Source organism: Nomascus leucogenys, chromosome 4 (genome assembly GCF_006542625.1).
Source record: "Nomascus leucogenys isolate Asia chromosome 4, Asia_NLE_v1, whole genome shotgun sequence".
NCBI classification, from domain to species: Eukaryota; Metazoa; Chordata; class Mammalia; order Primates; family Hylobatidae; genus Nomascus; species Nomascus leucogenys.
In genome coordinates, this window is record NC_044384.1 from 42,279,648 (window position 1) to 42,304,307 (window position 24,660).

The 24,660-nt window shown below is 50.0% G+C and overlaps 1 protein-coding gene across 50 annotated transcripts in view; it reads left to right on the plus strand.

Annotated features, from left to right (window-relative positions):
* The first annotated feature begins 2,357 nt into the window (after positions 1-2,357).
* Positions 2,358-24,660, plus strand: part of CELF4 (CUGBP Elav-like family member 4) — a 323,954-nt gene continuing 301,651 nt past the window's right edge. For 46 of the 50 annotated variants that reach the window (XR_004029638.1, XM_030810509.1, XM_030810510.1 and 43 more), the window contains exon 1: positions 2,358-3,113. Coding sequence is in view for 45 of the 50 variants with exons in the window: in XM_030810509.1 (XP_030666369.1) it covers positions 2,828-3,113 (286 nt within the window). In the remaining 5 variants the exon portion in view is untranslated. The remainder of the gene's footprint in view (positions 3,114-24,660) is intronic. The other 4 variants (XR_004029635.1, XR_004029637.1, XR_004029636.1 and 1 more) reach the window with 1 other exon arrangement.

The window sequence follows — 24,660 nt, forward strand, 5'->3', positions numbered from 1 at the left end:
AATACATGCCACTCAGCTGTAGGACCCTGGGTGCCATGCACCAGCACCACAGGATGATGTTGGAAGAGATATCTTGGACAGAGTTAATAGCCTCTGCTGATGTGTCCCAGGGGACCGAAGGAGGAGGTCTCAACCTGGTAGGGACACACACATATATGCAGTGTGGATACACGCAGGGTCCGTGCACAGACCCACGCTGCATCCACACAAGCAGGCACACACGGCCAAACCACACACACAAACTCTCCAAGTGCTTAGCAGGGACTTGCCCCCCTTATGAGGGCACTTCAAAGGCACACCAAATACACAACCACCACATGGCAAAGGCTCTATATGTGAGTTTCTGTTGAGTCCATCTACTTGGTCGATTCTTAGACCAGCATATAACACTGGATAACGTAAGCCCGGGAAACCAAGTGACGAATTAACTATACTTACACCCGATTCCAGCAAGCAAAGGCAGGAGAAGCTAAAATGAAAGGATGAAGTTCCACAGTTCTAAAAATCATACTTGCTCTTTGGTTTGGGCCCGGGATCCTCAGAGAGAGGCGTCCCGAGCGGACTCGGGGCCTGGGGCTGCGAACCTCGGGCCTCCGGGCCTCCTCCGGCGCTGGAGAGCTCCGTATTGTGCTTGTACCAAATGGGGTTGGCCTGGGTTTTCAGGCAGCTGGGGTCTCATTTCTTTAATTAAAATTGCAGACATATCCTCTAGTAACGTAATGTAATCCGAGGGCAAGAAAAGAGAAACCCTGAAACCCGAAAGTGGCCAGCCGAGGTTCCAGCGGGGGTTAGGCCAGCCGCTCCGCCCCGCCGCCCCAGCGCCCCAGCTCCCCAGCCCCGCAGCCCCGCAGCCCCGCAGCCCGCGGCGGAGCAGGCGCGTTATTTTAATTTGCCAGGCTTCTGAAGCGAAGAGGCTGTCCTGAAAAAGCAAACATGAGAGAGGACGGGGTGCAGGTAAATATCATTAACGTGAAAATCTGCTACCCCAGCCAAGTTCGCCACCAGTATTCACCCCCACAGGCGGGGCTGCTCGGACCTTGCTCCTGGCTCCGCGCCTGCCACTCCCTTTCCCGCGCAGCCGAGGTGCCAGCCCCAGTGGGCCTGGCGGGGAGTCCGGCGGGGTCCGGACCGGGCGGCTGGAACCCCGGTCCCCACGGCAGGAGCGACTCAGCCTCGCACCTCGGGAGCTGCAGGTGCCGAAAACGAAACCCGCGGGGGCAGCGCACGCCGCGCAAGTCTCGGTACGGCGGCAACCCAGATAGCGATTCAGGGGCTTTATTCTTTTGATGGTGATTTAAAAAAATTATTCTATTTGAACCCGCAAAGCAGACGAGGGCAACATTCAAGCCATCCCCCGCGCTGGCTCACCGGCCACCGCGCCCAGCGCCTTCCCCCCGCTCCGGCGGGCGAGCGGACAGGGGCGCCCGACTCCTACCTTCCTCCCGCCAGCCACCGGCGGACCAGCCGCGCTCTCCGGGGCGGGGGAGGCCGCCCGGGACGGGGACTCCCACCTTCCGCCTTCGGAGGCGGGCTGGGGCGGGGGTTGGACCCCGAGTCTCTACTCCCCGTCCCTCTGCCCCCCGCGCGGCCCGACAGCTCCCAGCCCCATCCTGGCAGGTGGCTTGGGTGGCGGTAGATGCCGGGCGGGAGGAAGATGTGGGGCTGCTCTGGCAGGTTGGGGGTGCGAGGAGGAAAAAAAACAGAGAAAGAGACACACAGAGAGACAGGGAGAGAGCGCGCGCGAGAGAGCTCTTGTCTATAGATTTATCCACATAATATATATTTATGTAGCTTTTTTTCTCTCGACACTGATGAATGCGCGCTCGGATTCCCAGGCGGACTCCCTCCAAGCCGGCTCGCTTTTCTAGTCTAAATAAATAAATAAATGAAGCCAGATGGAAGAAAAAAGCGCCCATTCCACCTCCGCCGCCGCCCCGCCCGCCATCCCTGCCTTTGCCTCGCCCGCCTGGCGCCCTAATAGAGCATAGCTTGGTGGATAAAGCCCCCCTACATACCCACACGAAAATAAAAATCACTATTTTTAAAATACAAAAAGTTGCACCTGCTGCTATTACAAAAAGAACCCCCAAAAGGCAAAGAGAGGAAGCCGGCTGCCCGGCTCCTCACGGACACCCGCTACCAGCGGCCGCCGGGCCCGGAATCTCAGCGCCTCCCGAAGAGCCATGCGCCTGGCGCTATTTATAGCCGGGGGCCGTCTCGGACTGTACCACCGCCACGGCGCGGGGCCGCCGACGGGGGAGGTGCAGTGGGGCCGGCGCCGCCCCCCGCCGCCCTGCCCCCGGCCGCCGCCCGCCGTGGCGCGGGCCCCCACAGCGCGCCCATTCCCGGACCCCCGCGCCCTCCTCCGCGCGCGCACACTCGCCGCCCCCACCCCTGGTCTGGCTGGGAACTTGAACCGGTCCAGCCTGTTTAAACGGAAAGGACAGAGATCCTGTCTGTTCAATGTAAAAAAAAAAAAAAAAAAAAAAAAGAAAAGAAAAAGAAAAAAGAAAAAAAATTCAGATCAGACCAGAGAGAGAGAGAGGAGAGAGAGAGGGAGAGAGAGAGGGAGAGAGAGGGGAGAGAGAGAGGAGAGGGAGGGAGGGAGAGAGAGAGGGGGGAGAGCAGAGAGAGAGCGCGAGCGCGAGAGAGCGAGAGGAGAAAGAGAGAGAGCAGAGAGCGAGCGGAGAGCGAGGTGTAGAGAAACCGAGGGGGAGAGAACCCGAGTGTGTGTATGCGTGTGCGTGTGTGAGCGCGAGCGAGCGAGCGAGAGAGAGGAGCGAGAGAGTGCGAGCGAGAAAGAATAAAAGGAAAGAAGATTTTCTCTATGTATATAAAGATGGCCACGTTAGCAAACGGACAGGCTGACAACGCGAGCCTCAGTACCAACGGGCTCGGCAGCAGCCCGGGCAGTGCCGGGCACATGAACGGATTAAGCCACAGCCCGGGGAACCCGTCGACCATTCCTATGAAGGACCACGATGCCATCAAGCTATTCATTGGGCAGATCCCCCGCAACCTGGATGAGAAGGACCTCAAGCCCCTCTTCGAGGAGTTTGGCAAAATCTACGAGCTTACGGTTCTGAAGGACAGGTTCACAGGCATGCACAAAGGTGAGTACACCTTTCCCTCCCAACTTTGCTGGGGAGCAGGAGCGGGCGGGCGGGCCGACCGGCCGGCCGGCGACTGACGAGCGGCGGACTAAGCGAGAGGAAGCCTCGGGCGGGCGCCGTGGAGGGAGGCGCTCGGGCAGCGGAGACCAGAGCTGGGGTGCGTGGGGAGCTGTTCGCTGGGGCAAGACTGGGTTTTGGGCGAGGTGCTGATAGGAACGATGCCATGGAGAGAGCAGCGGGCGCCGATGAAGAGAAACAGAGAGGGGATCGAGGAGACGGGGCTTGGATTTTTGGGTACAGCGACCTGAAAGATTGGGATGGGGAAGGCTGCACCGGTCGAGCCCAGGACGCTGAGCGGACGGACTCGCGGGCGCCTGGCCGGCCGGGGACCGCGGGTGCTGTCCATCGCCGTGGTGCTGAAAATACTAAAGGAGATGGTCTCCTCATCCTTTGCTCCGGGCTAGAGTAGCAGGAGCGCAGCCGTCTAAAAGGGAGAGAGGTGACAAATTCAAAGAGATATTTTTATTTAAATGTAACAGCAAACTCTCCCTGTCGAGCTGTGTGCCTCAATAATCTGATTGTGGTGTGAGTGGTGGTGTGTTTTGGGGGTGGGGGATGGATGTTTGAAGGAACCAGTGATAAAACCTAAGGCAAGAATTAGCAAGGAACCAGCCATCCCCTGGGTGGAGTGGGGGGTCTGGCAAACCTGGATAGTCCCCTTCCCAGGAAAGCGGGGCTTTGGGAAAAAAATATGTGTGTGCGAGATTTGCATTTTGAAAGGTGTACCCTAATTTATCCCAAACTCACCATGCAGAGAGCTTTATAGTACATTATTTCTCCCTTGAAGCGATCATTGCCAGTGAGTGCTTGGGGGAGGGGGACACAGAATAATCAAAGAATTAAAACCCAGCAACTTTTTAGGAAAGTGGTCATGGGAATTGTCTGCAGCCTGCCTGTTTTCTCCTTGTTTTATTATCTTTAAAGCAGAGCCCCAAACGTGTTCAGTTGTAGAATGTGTGTGGGTGGCTGGTGGGTGACGAAATTAGCCCAGTGCTCCGCTTCCTAACAGTAATATATAGGATGTGCAGCGGGGATGAATCGGTGCTGGAGCTATGTGGGCAAGTTAAACGCTGAGAGAGATTGATCGCCAGGCAGGGAACGAGCACGGGGCTAAGGAAGTTGTAGGGGATGTGTATGGATGTTCCGTTTTTAATAAACAGTAGTGTGGAGAGCCGCCGAAGATGCTGTTACAGCTGGTGGTTTTAAAGATGAAAACACACGCACACCCACCCCCACATAGAGAGCAGCCTCATCCTTGGCCACAAATGGGCTATGGACACAGCTGATCCTCCAGCACATTAGGTGCAGAGCGCGGAGCTGTCTGGCTCTCTAAGCAGCAGCGATTTTCACTATCACAACCACCCTCTTTCTCCAGCCCTCCCTTCGTTCGAATACTAAACAGAGCTCCAAACTCTTCATAGTTGGAGTCCCAGAGAGCAGTTTTTATTGGCTTTAGCGTCTTCCAGCTTGCCTGCTGAGGAGTAAATCTTAAAGTTAATGGCATGTTGAGTAACACAAAAACACAGCAGAATGGAAATATACTGGGTTTGTTGGGGTGGGGTGAGGGTGGGGGCTGTAATGGAGAGAGAAACCAACCTTTATCCAATATGGAGAAAATGTCTGTCTGTTCAAAAGAGAGATTGGAAAGGTGGAACGGGGAGGCAGGCTTCAAAATAATATTCGAAGAAAAAAAGAAAACACTTTCTTTTCCCCCCCTCCCTCTCAAGTCAACCATATCTTTGTAGTTTTTCCCCTTCCAATCAAGCTTCCTAGAAGCTAATCAAGGTTTGTATCAAACCTTTGTTATTCTGAATGTCCTTATTTTAAAAAATAGTAATAATAAAAATTTTGAAAGCATAGGTAGGGAAGTCTTCTGCCCATCTTAACGATCAGTTTTGTGGTGATTTAAGATTTTAAAGTTAAAAAATCAGAACCCACTAGAGGCAAAAGACAGTTGTGAGGAGCTGGGCTTCATATGGCATCTGGATTAAAGCACTTTACTTGCTTCTTCATTTCAAACGAAGATAAACTTTAACAATATTCCTTGGTTTCTTTTCTACAATCCCTGATATCATCACTTTGTTTCTGATGTAATTTGGACTCTCTCATATAATAGCAAAGATGTAGAATTTTCATCATTTGCATTAGGGAGGTAGAGAAGGTTATGATTATATATATAATATATACATAATACATATATTACATATATAATCTATATATATGTGTGTGTGTATATATATATATATATCTGACCAGAATTCCTAGGACAAACAAAACTTCATTTTCTAAATAATTTCTCCCCTAAACTGTCTCAGTCAATGGCAAGCAGGCCCACTGGCTCCGGCATACTGGGTTCCTCACTGTCGCAGCTCACCCTTCAAAGCCTGAGCATATATTTTTCCCAGTGAAACTTCCTACCTCTCCATCCTTCTGATTTTTATAACTGAGGTTGAGCCACAATGTCCCTAACAGTGCTTGCAAGCTCTCAGAGAGCTGAATAAATGAGACCATTTCCGAGGTCTGGTTTATTCAGTCCTAGAAGAGTTTAAACTCCTTCTTCAGTGATGCAGCCTGATTTATTAGCTAATCCTGATAAAATAAGCCTCCGGCCACCTTAAAAAATTACTGGCTTGCCATTGGTGATTAATTACCATTAAGTGAGAAAGCATGATGAGGCTTGAGGAATGAGGGTTGCATTTGGTTTCTAGATTTCCCCATCTTTAAATTGACAACATAAGGTTAGGGATAGAATCATGCCTTTGTTAAGCCTGGTTTCAGGGCATATTTGTGCCTCTTGCTCTCCCCTTCTTTAATTTCTAACTTCTAATGAATCATACAGGATCAAATTGAGAGACACAGGACACTGGCCTCCAGTTTGGATGTCATGTTTATGTTATTGGCAAAAAAAAAAAAAAAGAAGGAAAAGGAAAAGAAGTAAAAACTAAATTAAACACACGAGGTTTCAGGTGGGTCTCCATTTGTTGGCCACCTGCCATTTCAGATATCTAAAGAAGGAAGGAGTTCTAAGGGTTAATGGAATACCTGCCATGCGTAGAGTGCACCTTAAAAGGCAATTACTCCAGTCAAATTGGGAGTCTGTGGAGGAGGGAGTGGGTGGGTGTTGTGGAGCAAACCCAGCCATATCAGAGAAAGGCTGTTGGGCTGGGGAGGCAGCAAAGAGCAGCTGTGGACTGGGGTGATTACCGTAAAGGTAAATTTACCCCCCAGAGGCCAGAAAGCAATTGGGGAGAGGGGTATCTGGGTGCTAGGCAGAGAGAGAAAGGAAGAAAAAAGCCCAGACTTAAAATTCAAAGAAACAACACCCAAGGAAGAAAACCGAGTTTAATGCAAACTCTCCCGACCAACTCAGAGTCTTCTTTTCTCCCCCATTAGAGCACTTTGGGAAAGATTGTTTTTCCAGGCTCCAAAGAGAAAGACATTGTACTATTGATTAAAGAGAAAAGAGATGAATTCCTCGGGTAGCAGCAGAAGTGAGCTGAGGGCCAATTTTACCCCTTTTTGTAGAATTTTTCTATCCTGGAGAAGGGAACAGGTCACCCAGTAGTCCAATTCTTCTTTTCTCTCATTTTTAATTTATTTCTCTTTTCTTCTTTTCGTTCCCTGTAGAACAAAAAGAGGCAGTGGCTGAAGACACATATATGCACACATACCCATGCTTGTTAACACTCACATACACAGTGGATCACACGTGAAGAAATCAGCAATCCATTCATAACTTTGGTCCTGTCTAGCTAGATGGAAGGCAGCAAAGACTGAGTTACTGGGAGATATAAAGACTAGTGCTCTTTGGATAGCCATATTATAATGCGTTATCTTTGAAGTCATTTAAGTCCAATTTAAGTGGTATTTAGTATAATATTTATGAATTAATGTAATCTAAACATAGGGCTGTCCCCAAAGGTTTAAACAGCCTTTACTACTGATGTATGCTTGTTCCCAGAGCCCACGATGCATTTTAATCTAAACAGCCAAGTCCACATCATAGTCCCTCTTGTTATCCAGTCAGAACAGATCTGTGCCTGGGTAACCACTCTGCTTTGAGATTTTCTCCGCTGCATGCAGGAAAACCTACTCTACTGGCAGCCTGGGGGGCTCTCAGCCCAGGAGCCACAGCTGCAGGGATTTCAGCCCCTCATACTTCCACACTACATCCAGAAGAAGGGTGGGGACAGAGCAATAGAATCTTCTATGGATTTAGCTCCAGAGAGTGTATCATTTTAAAATATACTCACCACCACATGCACAATCTTCTATTTCAACTATACCTGAATAGGAAATGCCTAAAGCCCCTTGATTTGGGGTTTAGCTGTGAGAAAGAGGAAGGACGGGGATATGAACATGTTTTGGTGTTCATCTTCATAAAATTATGTCCTGTATTTGTGTTTAAGATATAATAATTCTCAGAACACTGAATTTCCACCGCTTGCCTTTACCCAAGATGGTTCGTTATTTTGTGGGGTTTTGGGTGTTTTTTTCCTGCTGTAGACAGGTGATTTAAACTGTGAGGCTTTATGTGATTTCCATTTTCAAATGAGTCTAAGAGACAGTGCAGCTGAAGTATTAGCATAGGCATGAGCTCAATTAAGATGAACTTTTTTAAAATTACTTTGAAAAATAAAAATTCAGTTCTGTCCAGGGGAAAAGACTGGCAGAATGGCTGGGTACACACCTATAGCTTTTAAAAGAAAGATTTGCCTTGTCAGAGACAGGGAAAACTGAATAGCCATAATCAGAAGACAAGAAGAGCATTTTTTAAAAAACAAGTTTCACCAAAGAAAATGATCAATAGCAATCATTACAAACCTAAAGCATATCAAAGCAACAATCACCATTAAAACAAACTCCAAATTCCAGATGTTGATAAGTGTCCTACTTAAGAGCAAAGAAAAAATATTGGGAAATGATTAGCTTATTTAAGAGAGTGATGGTTATTTGCTGCTTATGCATAATTTCATTTGTCTTTTAAACAGACTTCCTTGGAATCAGCAAACACAGAGACAAATTAACATGCACATATGCACGTATATGTTTCCATGTACAAGCATGACTAAGCACATCCCACACATATGGAAACCAGGGCTGGCCTAGATTTCAGTGCAATTCAACAGGGAGATGTTAACAACCTCCCTCCCATCCCCAAGCACACACAGTTTTAATGGGAATTCTAGATTGGGTTGAAACAACCCCCTTGGTATACTTTCACTCCCTTCATCACCTGCTCCAATTGGCTGGATGTTTGTGGCCTCTCAAACACAACAAAATGAAATCTTTTCTTGAATGAAATCACAGCCATAAAACAACGCAAAGGAAAACAATGACAAAACTGTCTGCCATTACTACGCCCCCTACACACTCATGTAGTAAAGTTCTGAGCTCTACCAGGGAGCTCGTGTCCCAGGGCATTCCCACTGCCCAGTGATCTTGCCACACTCCAGCAACTTGATCATGGCCATTATCATCACTAATAATAGCATCTTCCTCCTCATTATTACAGCAGCTATATCAGGAGGGAAGAGGGGCTTCTGAGCGAGGCCTTGGAAGATATCCAAGACACCACCTTTTTGCTTGAGAAAAGAGCTGGTCTCAACTTTGCCTCTGTCCAGGGCTCACACCTTCCATGTCATCAGGAGAGAGTCAGTTTCCAAATTGACCCAGGAGGGATCTCACCTAAAGAGAATCTGGGATAAGTAGGCTCTAGAGGACAGAAATGCAACAGAGAATAAGGCCCAAGGTTGCAGGTAGAGAATAAAAAAAGTGAAAGTTGTAGGGTCAAAATGCCAGCTAGAAGCTGGGAGTGCCCGTTTACAGTGGCTGAAACCGCAGCAGCTCTTGAACTTGGAAGGGAAATCCCATGTGACATGCAGAGAGAAGAGCTAAAGGGTGTGAAAACCTATGTGTCTGTGGGTGGGAGGAGGGAAGATGCTGCAGCCTGTGTGGGTGTTGGAGTGAGCATGTGTGTGTGCATACACACACACAGGGAAGAGATGACAGATGCAAGTGGCGTGGAGATGATGTTAGGGACAGTTTAATCTTGCAAGGCTATATGCAGGATCAGGGAGAAGGGTGATGGAGAAAGGGAGAAAATCTGGAAAGAATGATGCTGTCCTCATCATTACATACATGATCCACCTCAGAACTCCTGGCTTGGATTTGTCAATGATCCAAGTCCCGGTGTGGAGGTGTGCTTTTTGTTTTATCTGCCTGATATCCCCATCCAGAAGTCCTGGTTTGGAGGAGGGTTCCATCCTCATTCCCCACCCATCACCCTTTTAAGGCTGGCCTGCTTCTGCTCACCCACTGACTCATTTTAGCAATGACCTTCCATCTGGAATCTGAGTGGCCAGCTGCAGCTAATTCCCTTCACCCATTGCATTTCCCACCTTACTCACCGCCCCTTGGTATTCCAGGCTACTTTCCTTTTATAGTGTTCACACACACACACACACACAGACACATACACACACACATGACCTGACAGCTCAGTCAAGTCAGGCCCTCCAAGCAGAATACTGCATTTTACCTAAATCCAAGCAGGGCGTGGCAGGGAGCCGGTTGCCCTCCTTTTGGGCTCTCTGTAACAAGAGCAGAAAATCCACTCCTTTCACCTCTTCTTTTCCTGCAGGCCTTTAGATACACAGCCTCTCCAAGAATCGCAGAAAGCATCCAGTCCTACCCAAACAGCCTAGGGGAGTAGAACAGAGCCCCCCCACCGCCTCCCCGCCCCCCGCAATTTCACTGAAGCCCTTTCATCATCCTTCCTCTCCTTTTCTGTCTTCTCTGACATTTAAGATATCCACCCAAACCCCAAAGTGGGGCCTGAAGAAGGAGATAAGTGTTCCATTCGGCAACATAAGAGAAGTTAAAGGTACCCGGACAGAAAAAAAACAAAACTGTTACAAGGGTAGTAAAAGCTGCAGAGGAATTTCCAGTGTTGATGTGCTTGCCCTAACAGCTTCCTCCATCACCCATCAAGTTCCCCATAGCCCTAGGTGGATATAAAGCCCAAGCCACAGCCCTACCCACAAGAACCAAGAAGGAAGCCAGGTAGGAAGCCCAAGGTGATTGCCTTGATTTTTGAGTCCTCAAAAGTAGAAGGGGAATTAGTGGGGCATGGCGGTGCAAGCCTGTAGTCCCAGCTACTCGGGAGGCTGAGGCAGTAGGATCGCTTGAGCCTGGGTGGTGGAGGTTGCAGTGAGTGGAGATTGCACCACTGCACTCCAGCCTGAGCAACAGAGTGAGACCCGGTCTCAAAAAAAAAAAAGAGTAAAAGGGGATGTTTTCAGGACCATCCATTTACAGGGTTTCTCCCCTTCTACTTGTTCCACATTTGGTTTCTCTTATCCTTCCTTGTATCTCTTCTCTAGCATGAGCTGATTGAGGATTTCAAACAGAGTGATTCCCCACAGCTCAGCTCAGGAACAAATCCTATGTGGCCATCTGCAAGATGGAAATAAATGGGTGCCCTCATGGAGACAGACATAGTCCTGCTTCTGTGGGGACAGAGCAGCCAAAAATATTGATCAAACTCAGGAAAAAAATTGATAATGAATTGGCCTCCTACAAGAGCTTAATTGACAGAGACTTCCGAAGGCTGGCTCTGGACAACGCATAAACTGACCGCGATGTTACTTTATTGCAATGCACTCTGCTTTAATTAATTATCACCTTTGTTAAGAGTGGCTACAGATCAAAGGTTTCTAGATAGTTAACACATCTTTTGAACAAAGCACTGATGTATTAGGCTATTCCACAGCTGGCCAGCAAGGCAAGCTAGCTTCCCATTTTCTTCCCTCTTAGCTGTTGGCTTCTTCCTCTTTGTTAAAGACAAACAATCCTTTCTGCACAGCCACTGTGTCCAAGGACCGGGATTGTGAGAACTGTTGTCCACCAAGGGCAGGGTGCTGCAGTTCAGCAGCTGTTCCTAAAATTACACAACTTGGTTCACCCTTGAATCGATCTGACTGAAATGGGGAGTATCAGCAGAAGAAAAAGGAGTTCATAGAAACACAAAAGGGGGGTGTGTGTGCATGCACATATGCACGTGCACAAGCCACTATGTGCACAGCCACATAAATATTATGGGATCAATACATTTCACATCCGCTGCCCACACCTCTTAACTTCTCCCTCCCATCTCTTGAGCACCTGTGCTACTATCGTATTTCACACTGAGAAATGCTCGCAGCTGAAGCATGCATAGAAAATGCTGTATTGAACCAAGTCATTGTTTGGATTCAGTTGTGGAGTCTTGGTGTCCACTGAAGGATGGTCCTCGCCTGGGGTACATAGTGCCTAAAGAAGCCACTAAGATGTGACAGGAACCTCACTCTCTAGAGTCCTCAAAACCTACAAACTGACAGGTGACTTACTTGAAAGCAACCCTTGGAGTCATTCTAGGCAGATTTGAATGCCATACATGGCTGTTTGTTCATTATTCTAATTTAATGATGTAGTCACACCTAATTAATCCATGTCTGGTTTATTCATACACTATGTCTGAGGATCCAAAAGATCTCTCCAGCTAGCCAGTTTCCCTTTACAGGGACAAGCAAGGGGGCATCCCTGACAAGTGAGACTGTCTGAGTTCAAACAGGATGGGATCACTGTAGACCGAGCTGATAGAGGCTACTGACCCTGACACCACCTTCCATGCAGGTAGGCATGACAGCAGCCACAGAGATGCACAGCAATGAGGTCTGTGTGACCATGCATGAACACACACAAGCACAAAAAGCATGCCTTCTACTATAAACCTACACAAACCCATTCCCCTCTAAAAGTTAAAGGGCTACATCTCACCATGTAATCAATCAGGCCTGCTGGCATGCCAGGCTTTCACATGATTGGAAGTTTTGGGGCAGAAGATTGAGAGCCCGAGCTCAGTAAACTTCCCCTCTCTGGTCTTTAGAAAGCAGAGCTGAATTAACTGTTGCCACTGCACAGATAAAGAGACTGAGGCTGAGAGTAGCGTATGCCCAAAGTCAAGCCTGCAGCATGGTCTTCAGCGCACCTCCCAGTGGCTGGTTCTGGCCAGACTGCTCCCAGTGAGTGGTGTCTCTTGCCTGGCAGGTAAATTGAGAGAATGAGGCATCAACCTAATAATATCCTTATAAAGCCAAGCCTCCCTGCGCAAGTCCTCAGAGACAAGAGGCATCTAAAGATCAAACGCTACATCACAGTGTATTTGTAGGAACTCTGATTCTGCTACCTCCCTATAATGCTGTAATTGACTATTTGATCAGCTCTAAAAGGGACGGTGTTCAAAACAGACTCACATACACACACTCATACACACACTCACATGCACACTTACATACACGTGAACACGCTCACACACACACACACACATACATTCACCACACAAGCATATGCGCACACATTCTTTTGCATACCACATGCCACAGTACCCACACCAGTTCATGCAACAAAGGTCAGTTTTCACAGGAGATGCTTGAAGGTGAGTGAAAAGCATACACCTAAGATTGTATGTGCCCTTCCAGTAATGGGCTTATCAATACCTCTTAAAGCAATGTGACAGCCAGCCCAGAGTGATTCAGTTGTGTGGACAAAGGTCAGCATATAGATATCCATTATTAATAATATCAATATCTTGGTTGACCAATATAACCAGAAACTGTATCATGTCGCTGTTGATGGGTGAGGCTGGGAGGACTCCACAGCAATGGCTGGAAATTATGCCCATGTAAAATTAATCATATTGACTGGTTCTAAGAATAGACAGCGAGGCGAAGATCTTGGGAGAGCTTGTCATGGTGGGAGAGGGGGTCCTTGTTCCCAGAGGCTTTATGGTTTTGAACTCCTGCAAGGAGACCAGGGAAACAGAGGCGTCCCTGAGTGACCGGTGAGAACACTCTCCCTCATCCGGCCTTTGCTTTTCAACAGGGTGGGTTGGAGGAGAGGTGTACTCTGAACAGGAAAAGAAGGAAATAGGATCCCCTAACCATTATGCATCCAGCATATCCATATCTTTCTGTCAAATCAATACTTGGCTTGGCTTGGTCTCACCGGATGAGGCACGGAAAGCATGCTTGCCCCCGCTGTGTGAAGAGGTCTCTCTCCAAAGGGGTGGCATAAGCCTGAAGCCACATCCCATTCCAGGGGTGGGATATACTGGCTCCAGGAGATGCCAGTGTGCACTCTGCAGCCTGGGTATCCCGGGAGGAAAGGAAAGGCCCCCAGTCATATCAATCACTGTGATTAAATTCTTGGGATCAGCAAAGCCAGGGACTCAGGGTGCTGCCCTGTCAGCATTGCTGGTAGGGTGGGAATATCTTGGACTTCAGAAAGCCATTTCTCACTGAGGCTTACTTTCAGCCCCAGTGAGTGAGAAGGAAAGCCTTTGCATCCTTCCAAGGGAAGGCTTAGAATTCTCTTGAGGCAGTCCTGGACCCCTCACTCTCTTCCTTATAAGAACCCTGTCTCAGGACGTCTCTGGCCCTTCTTGGCAGCCATAGATAACACCTGGAAGGATGTCCTGGGGAAGAAGTGAAAAGGAGCGAACTCCCGTGTCTGGGCGCTCCTCAGAATGGAAAGAGGACAGTCAGGAAGTGTCTCTGGTGACAGCCAAAGGCCCAACTGGCTTTTTGATCATTCTCTGCTTCCAGAGTCGTCAAGGCAACTGAAAGGGAGCCTGACTTAGAGTCCAGGCCCCATGGTGGGCGTGATGATGAATAAGAAAGGGGCTGCTAAGATAGGGGGCGGCGGATGCCTTCGATTGTAAAGGAGGGCAAGTAAATGGGGCCTGTCGCTGGGATGGGCGATGGGGCTGCTTGAGGTACAGTGCTCCCCTTCTCATAAGAAACAGCTCAGGCCCCAGTTGACCAGCCACATCCCACCCTCCTTTGATTTGCTTTCCCACTCACCCAGGGTCATCAAGAGGCAAGAAGGTCCCCTGGCCTCTGCACAGTCAAGGTCCCACCCAGGTGCTCACACCCAGCCTGCGGGACAAAGAGCCCTGCAGGTCACTGCCGCTCCCTCCCCAGTGCACACAACCCAGCCTTCCTTGCAGAGCCCCAGCCCCCGAGGCTGCCCCAGACGGTTCCCAGGCCCCCTGACTGGCTCCCATCCCTGCCCAGGCTGGGCACAGCCTCAGAGGGTATATGAGGAGTGTGGGTTCTGGCACCAGCATTCAGTCCTCTGCCCAAAGTGCCCTCTCCCCTCCTCGGCCACAAGGCCTGGCTCCAGGTAGCTGTAGGGAGAACAGCAGAGAGCCCAGAAGCTAGACCACTTCTTTACACCTTTTTCATACCTGGGGAGGAAGCCCCTAAATTGTGTGTGAGGGGAGGGTTCCTCTTTCCTCCAGCTGTCGCCTGCCCTCTGACGGTGAGACGAAGAACTTCTTACACACACACTGCGGGCCCCAGTCTGAATTGCCCAGCTCCTGTAGCAGCCCAGGCCCCGCCTCACCCCAGGAGCTCCAACCCAAACCTCTCCTGCACCCTACCCCTTACCCCGGCCAGTGTTGGCTGCTCCTTCTGCACAGCAGCTCCCTGCGCGGGTGGGGGACTCTCCAGGTCATTTCCCTCACTTGACAAGCCAGGCCTGACCCTGGGACACCAGCAAAACAGGGACCACAAAGCCAGAGAGGAGGATCAGAAAACCCAAAAAGTATTGTCATTTCTGTATCCATGTGAGTTTTGTTTCATTTCAAAAATTAATAACTACAATCTATGATTTAGTATGATTTTTATTCTTAATTCCATATGTTGGGGACTTGTTAGCAAAGCAACAGAATATTTTGCATACTTAGGGCCTGACATGGGTCCAGCTCCAAACTGCTGTGTCCCAGAACTTCTGCAAAGGAATCTCCAAATGCCCCCCACAAGACGCACACGTGGCACACTCACATGCTACGTGTGATGAAATGGATGGGCCTGGGTGGAGAACCCAAGATTAGTGATCAATTGGTACACTCACCACCCAGGTCCAGCTGAGGCCCCAGAAGAGCACCTTAAGCCCAGTTTATCATCAGAGTGACAAAGACACAGAGTAGGACTGGCTTATTTTCAGGCTCATTTTCTTATCCAATTTTAAAAAAAATCTTTTTATTGAAAAACAGGACCTTCATCTGTACTGTCATCTTGACTATTTCAATAAGCAAATGATTACATTTGTTTTAGAGTAAATTCGTTGCCATTCTCTTGGGCAAGTTCAGAAATCTGGAATGAGGAAGAAACGGTGAAGCCTGGGACCCGGCAGCTGAGTTGGGTCCCCAGGGAAAAGAGAGGAACAGCAAGTTAAAGGGTGACATCTCAGTGCGGGAAAAGCACGTTGTTGAGCTATGGTGTATGACTACTGGGCATATCAGGTGGCAACAGCAGCTCAGGCCTTAGAGCAAGAGATCACACTCCTGAAGGGCTGACCAGCCACACACCAGCTACAGAGGACACGCTTCCTCCAGCAGACCCCAGCTGAGATACGTGGGAAGCCAGGCAGGAAGGGCCAAACATGCAGGCTGAACCATCCAGGTGGAGCCAGCAGAAAGCCAGGCTCCTGTACCCTTTGTGTTCAAGTTCAAGACCCCCATCTGCCCCTTATGCCATCACCAGGGCTTTGGTTTATTTCTCCCTTAGTTTCTCAAGTTTCTCAGCAAAACATTAACTTGGAATGTTCTGACCTTGTCTTGGCTGAGCCAGTGATTAAGAGGGCTAGTCCGCAGCAGAGGCCACACAGCCAGGAGGAGAGCATCCCTGCAGACCAGCCAAGGCTGGAGGAGGGGCCTGCTGGGGCGGGAGTTGGGGAGTCACTGAACCAACTGCCGTTGACTTCTGGGATGCCCCCCACCCCTCTCGACACTCACCCTCATCATGCAGAGGCAGGTTTCTGCAGAGCAGGGAGTGGGTAGGAAATTATAGGCTGTGGCAGGACATACCACGGCCCCCTTCAGGAAAGCCCCTGGGTCTGACAGGGGAGACATAGGCCTCCGTCATGCAGGTGCAGATTCATGTCCAATTCAGGTGCCCTGAGTGTCAGGCTCTGTTCCGACAAGGTGGGGGACCCGCTTTCACTGCCACAAGATAACTTGAGATGTGATAGAAGACAGCAACCCCATAAACCTAAAACTATCCCGTGTAAATGCCCTATTGGGGGGAGATGTGGGAACCCCTGAAAGATGAGTAATCAGGTAGGGGCACTGGCTCTGAGCCAGATTCCCACATAGAGAAGGACGGCATAAGCCCAGCCTGGCAGATGGGAACAGGACAGAGCAGGAGGGCTGGAGAGCTGACAAGTCGGGGAGTTGTGTTTTGTTTCTTTCCATTGTGTTTGTTTTTGTCCCTCTGCAATGAAGTCTCATTCTCAGAATGGTGGACAAAGGAATTTCTCATTTTGAATAAATCTGGACCTGCCGCCAGCCTGGCTGAGGGAGAATCAGTCAGGGGTGGGTGGGTGTGTTGCTGTTACTCCGAAGAAGTCAGTGACACACGCTGAACCTGCCAGGGCTGTCCTCACCTGCTTTGGGTCTGCAGTGTCCTTCAGCTGTCCCAATTGCAGCCCACTTGGGCTGAGAAATTACTCATGGAATATTTAAACCCATGGTCATGTTTGCTGTCACCAAGGCAGGCGTCCAGATTGTCCCCACAGACTCACTCAGCTGAACGTCCCAAGCAATACACTATAGGGTTCCAGGGGCTGAAATCTTCCCACAGCCTCGCCCTTCCTCTGTTCCTGCCCCCAGCACAGGAGTGGCTGGATGGCAGCCAGGCCATGGGGATGAAGCTGAGGACAGTTTCCTGGGGTGACACTGGTCTTGCAGCTGGAAAAATATTGCCAGGTCCCAGGAAGAACTGCCCCCATTGTAGACAGCACACCTGGGCAACGTCCTGAGCAGACATTTTTTACTGCAGGATAACAGTGGAATGGGCATACTTCTCCCATCTCTGGAAGAGAAACTCAGCCCAGGGGGGCAGTCATGGCTGAGGTGGCCTTTGGAGCTGGCTCCTTAGGGGAGGGAGATTCCCCTCTTATAGGCCTTCCACAGACCACAATCCTGGCATCCTCCTGACCCCAGGGATTTCTCAGGGGAGAACAGAACTGGGCTCAGTCATAGAGCTGGAGTGACTAAAAAACTCAGTTCCCTGAAGGGATATGGACGTCACTAGTGTTGGTCTTCCAGTACCCTCCGAGTTCCCAGTCATCCAGCCTCTACACTCCCCACCCCAAGTCCCGAACCCCAACCCCCAGGCCACCAAACCAGGACTGAGGGCTCTCAAGCAATGGTACCCAACCAAAAGTGACCTCCTTTTCCTATCATTTCAATGCCTTGCCCCTTGCTGGTCTGACAAATCAAACTGGGCAGATGTGTCCCTGGTGGCTAATGGACATTAATGTGTTACCATCTCTGTTGCCACGTGCCTTTTAACAGGGACCTTTTAGAGCCCAGTCCTTAACCCAAAGAAACGTCTCTAATCGGGGGGAATTTTCTGGCACAGACCAGGGGGAGCCAGCATGAGGCAGGGATGCCTCTGTCTACTGGGAGGCAGCAGAGGTCTGCCCGGCCTCGAGCTCTGTTGCCCAGGCAGAACTCCACCTCCCCTGCTGCAGCAGAGAGGGACCCAGGCAGCCAGCGGAAGGGCTGATCTCTTTGCTGGGCTCCCAGTGGGGCCTGCGGATCACAGAGGCTGCCATGCCAAAGGTTTAATCAAATATTAAACATGGTCCGTAAACTTAAACCAACGTCATATCTGGAACACCACGTCCCTCCTTAAGAGCGCCTAGCTCTGGGGAAGTTTCAGCTTAGCTTGGCCTGGGTGCAGGGCAGGGGCTTCTTGGTTCATGCTCCCTTGGGGGCAGGAAAAAGGAGAGGCAGGCAGGGACCATGGCAGGGGTGGGACGTGTGGCTTTCCTCCTCCATTCTATTATTCATTTCCCCTGATTTTTATCTAATCTCTCCCTGATTGTCCTGGTGAAACTTAATAGACAAAGTGAATTTTTATTACATCATCAATATAATCTCCAGCTAATCAGCAGACACAGGGGCCACTGCAAGCCCTATAGCTCCTCATCTGGCTTCATAAATAGTAGGAACAATCACTGCCAAGCCCAACTCTTCCAGCTCCTCCTGAGACGCCCCTCTCCCTGCTGAGCCCCTTCCCCAGACCTATTCTTGGGGTTTCTTTCTTCCCACGGATCCCCAACCCCCACCCATTGGACCACATTGCCAGTTGATGGAGATATCTTCCCCATTAGTATTTTTAGTTTTCTTCCTCCCAGCTTCAGCTGTTAAAATCACAAATCTGGGGCTTGTGTTTCGAATGCCAAAATAGCCTAATGTCGACTGATTTTGATTCTACTTTTCTCTGAGCTGGGAATATGATATGTCATAAGATATTATATAATTGTATGGATCACAGGACATACTATCAACCACATTATATACCAGATTAAGTGATATGTTATACTGCATATATATAACCTATATATAAAAGTGATTTGGTCATTTAAAGTTGAACCATGCATCTTGTGCACTGTATCATAGAAGTTAAATTATGTATTTTATTTATATTATAGTGTATCTTCTATTTATATAGCATTTTAATCTGTGAAATACTTTCTTATATAGTACCTCTTTTTATCCCTATTGCAACCAGGTACAGTTGATACCTTTTTTATAAAGAAAAATGAAAAAGGGATCATGAAGGAAAATTACAACCTGGTCAAATCCTGCCAGGATACGGCAGAATGGCTCTGCTCAGGATGTGTGCCAGCAAGGCAGGGAAGGGGTCACCAGTGAATCAGGGATCAGGGGCAAAGGTGTACCTGCTGACCAGGCAGGCAAATTGGTGGGGCCTGGCCTGCGAGGCAGCCCCTGGCCAAAGGGCGACCTTCGTTCAAGGAGTAGGATTTTTTTTCCCTGTCTCAAACCTGCCCAAAGTTAAATATAAAAATGAGTGCACCCCTTCCAAGACCTCTTGCTGTGAGACTAGGCCCATACAGTAACAGGAGGCTGCCTTCTCCTCTGTTCTCCAGGGTCCTTGTCATACTGCTCTAGGATGGTTTGGATTTCAGAAAAATAGCAACTGCCACTTACAGTCAAATCCTTTAAATAAAGTGAGTAATGAGGCTAATAAATCTGGCTTTGGGCACCCACAACAGCATAGACTGTTTGGGAGAAGGGTAGTCTGCTTCTTGCAGACAATCAGGACCAGCTCTGGGAGTGACTGGCCCCGCTTCACCAGTCACCCCTCTGATTCCTGAGGGGAGGGCTGTTTCCACGCATCTGTTCAGCAGATGGTCCGCATGTGTCTGGGGCTCATGCACAGGCCCCTCCAGCTTGGCCCTGATCATTCAGGGGAGGCCTGGGTGTTGCAGGGCTCCTGGGGGTGGGCAGTGTTTAGTGCCTTGGACACTACCTGCTACAGAGGTAGCTGGCACACCAAGGATGTACTCCACATAGGAGCCACATGCCTGGGTCCTTGCCCCACCCTGGCTCTGGCTCCCCCACGGACCAGTGTCCTCACCTCCTTGCTCAGAGCCTGGGCCTTCTGCTCTCACATCACTGCAGCAACACCTGCTCAACCCATTGCTTAGGGTCCTTGTGAGGATCACATGAGAAGGGAAAACACGGTGTAAAAGTTAAAATGTCCAGGGTCACTGTCATGCATTAAGGGCCAGCACCCCTATCAGCACCCTCATCAGCTCTGAGGGTCCGGCTCACTCTCGGAAACAGCACATAAGGGGCGGCACAAAGGCCCAAGCATGGGTGGGAACGGATATTGGCAATGCACCTACTATGTGACAGTGACACACAGCCTCTCACTTGTTTTATCTCATCACATCCTCGTGACAAAGCTTCGACAGAGATGTCACTGTGCCCCTTTGAATGCCAAAGAAATGGAAACTCGGAGATAAGTAACTCGACTGAGGTTAGATACACCCAGATTGGTCATAGGCTCAAGCCGGCCACACTTCCTTGACTGCATGCTCCCTTTATGGAAGTAAATAAAAAGATCATCTCTTACATCTCCCTTAATTTGCAGATGGGAAAACTGAAGCCCTGGGACATTACTGGCTAATGTTTTCTTAAATTATCACACACTGTCTTGTATGGAGGATCTGAAAACACACACACACACACACAGAGATGTGTACACATTTACGGAAACAAAGAGATAACTCACACAGACACACCCTCATACAGATACACACATACATAGAGATTCAAAAATCAGTACACACAGACACACATAGGAACACACTCAGAAATAGGAATTCATATAGATACTCATATATGCAAGCACACACACACACTCAGAAATGCAGATACATTCCCAAGCACATTCATAGACATACACATATAGAAACATTCTGGCACCCATAAAGAAGTGCACATAGAGATACACACACGGACCCAGATACACACCCTCACACAGACACACATACTCACATACCACTCCTTAAAGACAAAGCTTAATTAACCACAAGGCCAGAAACACAATTTATCCACCTAACTTTTTAGCAAGAAGAAGTAAAAGCAGCTGGTTTGGAGACAGAGACGACAGGGGCCCAGCTTGGAAGGGAGGTGGGAACACAGGGACCCCATAAAGGCTGTGGCCAAATCCTCATTAGAAGTCAACAAATAAACAGAAGGCATTTGCTGAGAGCACTCCCCCTGCAATCTCCCTTCTGCGTCAACCCGCAGGATCTTGGCCAAATTTCTGGTCATCTAACTAAGACTAAAGGCAGGACCTGGAGAAATTTTGGGCAGGCCTTCCAAGAGCCACCCAGCCCCAGGCACTGGCTATAGACAGCCTCATGTAGGTAAGGGGAAGCCTGTGAGCAGAAGAGGCAGCATCCAGGGGGTGGCAACTGGGAAGGAAGGAGAGGAGCAGGGTAGGTCTACAGCCACAGCCTCTCCTGGAGACCAGCATTCAGGCTACCTCCGGCTGTGGCTGAGTGAGAAAGGTTTTTGTACACCCAGCCCTCAGCCGTCCACCCAAGCCTGCTCCAGCCTGGGGGGGCTCCTGTTGGCTCATGGGAACATGTTTGGAAGAGAAGGTGGCCGTGCTCAGCTGTATTAAGAGAATACACACCCACCCACCACACACACACACACAACACACACACACACACACACACACACACTAAGCAAAGGGTTAAGTAGTGGTAAGGAGTTCGCCAGGGAACAGGAAACCTATGGTTTTCTTTTCTTTAAAATAAAATCCTGAGGATCCAGGAATGACTTCTCTGTTTCCTCCATCTGCTGGATAAGCTGACCATTTGGAAACTGAGTGTGTCCCGGGATGATGGGGCAGTCTGCTTTTGCAGTACTGACTTGAGCTACATGTGCTGGACAGGAGAGATGAGGGGTTGTCACTGGAGGTACTACTGCATGTGTTGCCCTGTCCTGTGTAGACAAACTGTGCCAGCCGGCTGCAAAGGGTGAGGCTTGGTGGACACCTCTGGGGACTATGGCACAGAGCAGGCTGTGGTGTGTCTGCTAGAGGTGCGCCATGTAGATTCACGTTGTAGACATGGGTTTTGTATTTACACTGCATCCTGTGGTTCTGCTGGAGCGTGCATGTGTGTGTTGGTGCTGTGTGGGTCAGTGTGTGTCACGTGTGGGAGAGCTGTGTTTTCTACGCTGTTCTGGAAAGAGAGGGAAGGATGCCCAGAGGGCTGTCTTCATTCCTCCCAGGCTGCAAAGCTCTCTTATCCTGGGACTTGCTATCTGGCAGAGCCCCACCCTTTCCCTCCCAGCTCAGGGTCCAGGGGTATCTCACACCAGGACCACGTCTGTCCACAGCCTGAAAGAAGTGCTGAGTCTGATCAGGATTCTGGAATCAGGAGCCTTTTACTGCAGCTGCAGTGAGAAGTGCATATTTCTCACTGTGTGTGTGTATGTGTGTGCATACATGTGCGTGGGTGCAAGTATGTAGTGTGTGTGTGTGCACCTGCCCACACACCACTTCCAAGTGAGTACACTCCAATCCCGGCCTGTGAGACCTGGGCGAGGAGATGAGGAGATGTGCGGACGTGTATGCTCATACGTGCTGAGTGTATGCAAGTGTGTGTGGGCTGTGACGGGCTTGGGTGGGCCAATTTTTAGTGACAGATTGTGTGTACGTCTATGACTACAGTTTCTACCAAGTGCATGTAAAAAACAGAAGAGATGAGTCCAACTCCCTGGGTGGGCACGCCTGCAGTTCTCCGCAAATGTGTGTGAGCGTGGGTGTCTTTTTGAGGGGCCTCTGGCCAGTTGTAGGGGAGGAGTGTGGGAAAAGTATGTGGGGAGAAAGGGCTCCGCACACGTGTGGTTGTGGGCAACCTAGTTGGGTGGGACGCTAAGTCAGACAGTGTCCTCCAGAGACCTCGCCACTTTCTTGGATGCACGGCTGGGCCATCTGTGGCATCTTCTCACATTCTGCCCACAGATTCCCTGGGAGACCGGAAGAAGAGGGGGTCAGCTCCCCAGAAGGTAGCCCTGAGGTCTCTTCTTGGAGACAGCCGCAAGTGCAGGGCCGTGTGTGTGTGTGTGTGTGTGTGTGTATGCACACACACATGCATATGAGAGTGAGAGAGAGAGAGAGATGGGGCAGCCACAGGAAAAGAGAGGCCCCTGCCCCACTGCCTCCATCCAGGCTTGAGCAGATAGTGCTCAGACCCAACCAGCGAGGCCAGAGGCAGCACTTGGAAGCAACGTGTCCTGAGGGAAGGGCCAGAGTGGGGCCCGGGGAGATGCTGTCTGGCTAAATGCATCTCTGCTCTCCTGGGCCTGTCCTTCTGTCCAGAAACACAGAGCTCCTGAGCCTAGCCCACGTGTCCAGCTACAGATATTTTTTTTTCTCTTTGCCTCATCTCTGGGCCCCCTGGAGGCTGAATTCAGCTACTTGGGGTACAGGCACAAAAGCCAGGCCATCCCCAAGCCTGGCCCCAGCCCACCTCTGGCTCCAGCATGAGTCCTTTTGCTACTAGGCAGCAGGAGGAAGGCCAGTCCTACCTGCCCAGGAGTCCTGGGATCTCAGGGACAGATCTGGTGGTTACCCATTCGCTCATCTGGAGGCCCCGCCACTCTTGCCCCTGAGGACACTACCCCCTCCTCACACCCAGGGTTTGGCTGTGTGCTTTGCCCAGTGCATCTGCAGCAAGCTGCTGTTGGGCACTGGTGCCCTTATTATGCCCGGTCTTCCTGCAGCTGAGGCCAGACCCTGACCCTTCCCAGCCTCTCCCAGAACACATGTATCAGAATCTTCTGGGATTCCAGTGGGAAACGAAGCTCCTGACCTCATCCCCACACTTTTGAATTCCCTGACGATGAGGCAAAGGAATCTGCAAGTTGGAAAGCAGCTTTAGGGGTCTCCATGCATGTCACGTTGCCTGTCCCCGGAGCCCTAGGATCAGCTCCCTGTCCAAGTTGTCAACAATGCTGCGGCTTCCTCAGGCCTCAACCAGACACCCTCCTGAGTATCCCCTAACTTTCTGTGGCTTGCCTCATGGCCCCTGGGGCTCAGCTTTCTTCCTCGGGGGAATGACAGCCTACATTTTTGGAACCATCTGCTTATGCCATAAAACCGATTCCTTAGGCTGGTGTTATAATTGTCATAACAGACATGTCTTCCCCACTTGTAGGAAGTGGATCCCAATCTCACTCTTAAATTCTCATCCTCACGTAGTTACACATGCACAGATACACTTACACACATACACACGTACAAGCACACACGTACCCATATATAGGCCAGCCAACTCCTCTGGTGACACATTACATGCAAGTTCTTTGTTTTCAGTGGTGAAGCTATTCTGTGCCCAGCTGTGAAGTCGTTCCCCTGCTCAGCACCTCACACAGCTTCCCAGCCCCTCCCAGAGTCCATTCAGTGGGGAGTGGAGGCTTTGAAAGCAGCACAAGGGCCATGCAATGCGCAGCACTGAGGTCCAGCCCCGCAGCTCTGCTGACAAGCTGTGTGAGTTGGACAAATCCCTTTACCTACTGGTCGGCCTCAGTCTCCCTGTCTAGCAAACGGGAATTTACACCCTGCCTGGATGAGCTGCTTGTGAACATGACACACAGTGATTTCGGTGGAGCATCTGACAGTTCCTGGAACATGGTGAGCCCGAGATAATTGTAGCTGTTGAACAAATGAAAAAAAAAAAAGAAGTAAAAGAGTTCACGACCTAGGACATCCCTGGCCTTGCTGCCCTTGCCCTTACCTCAGCCCTCCCTTCCTGGGAGGTGAGTTGCATCTCTGCACTTCTGCTCAGGCTGTTCCCCCACCTGGGGTACCCTCTTCACTCCTGCTTCCCCCAAGCCAAGGCCTGCTTCTCTGCACAGACCGTGCCGAGCCTCCTCCAGGAAGCCTCTAACTGCTGCAGCCCCATCAGTCTCTCAGAGTCCCCCAAGCTTCAGCCTCCCTGGAGCTTCAGCCTCCCTGCCCAGCGGCAGAGACCATGTAGTAGCCTCTCTCATTCATCTAGAGGGAATGGAGGGGCCATCAACTGGTCCCCAGAAAAG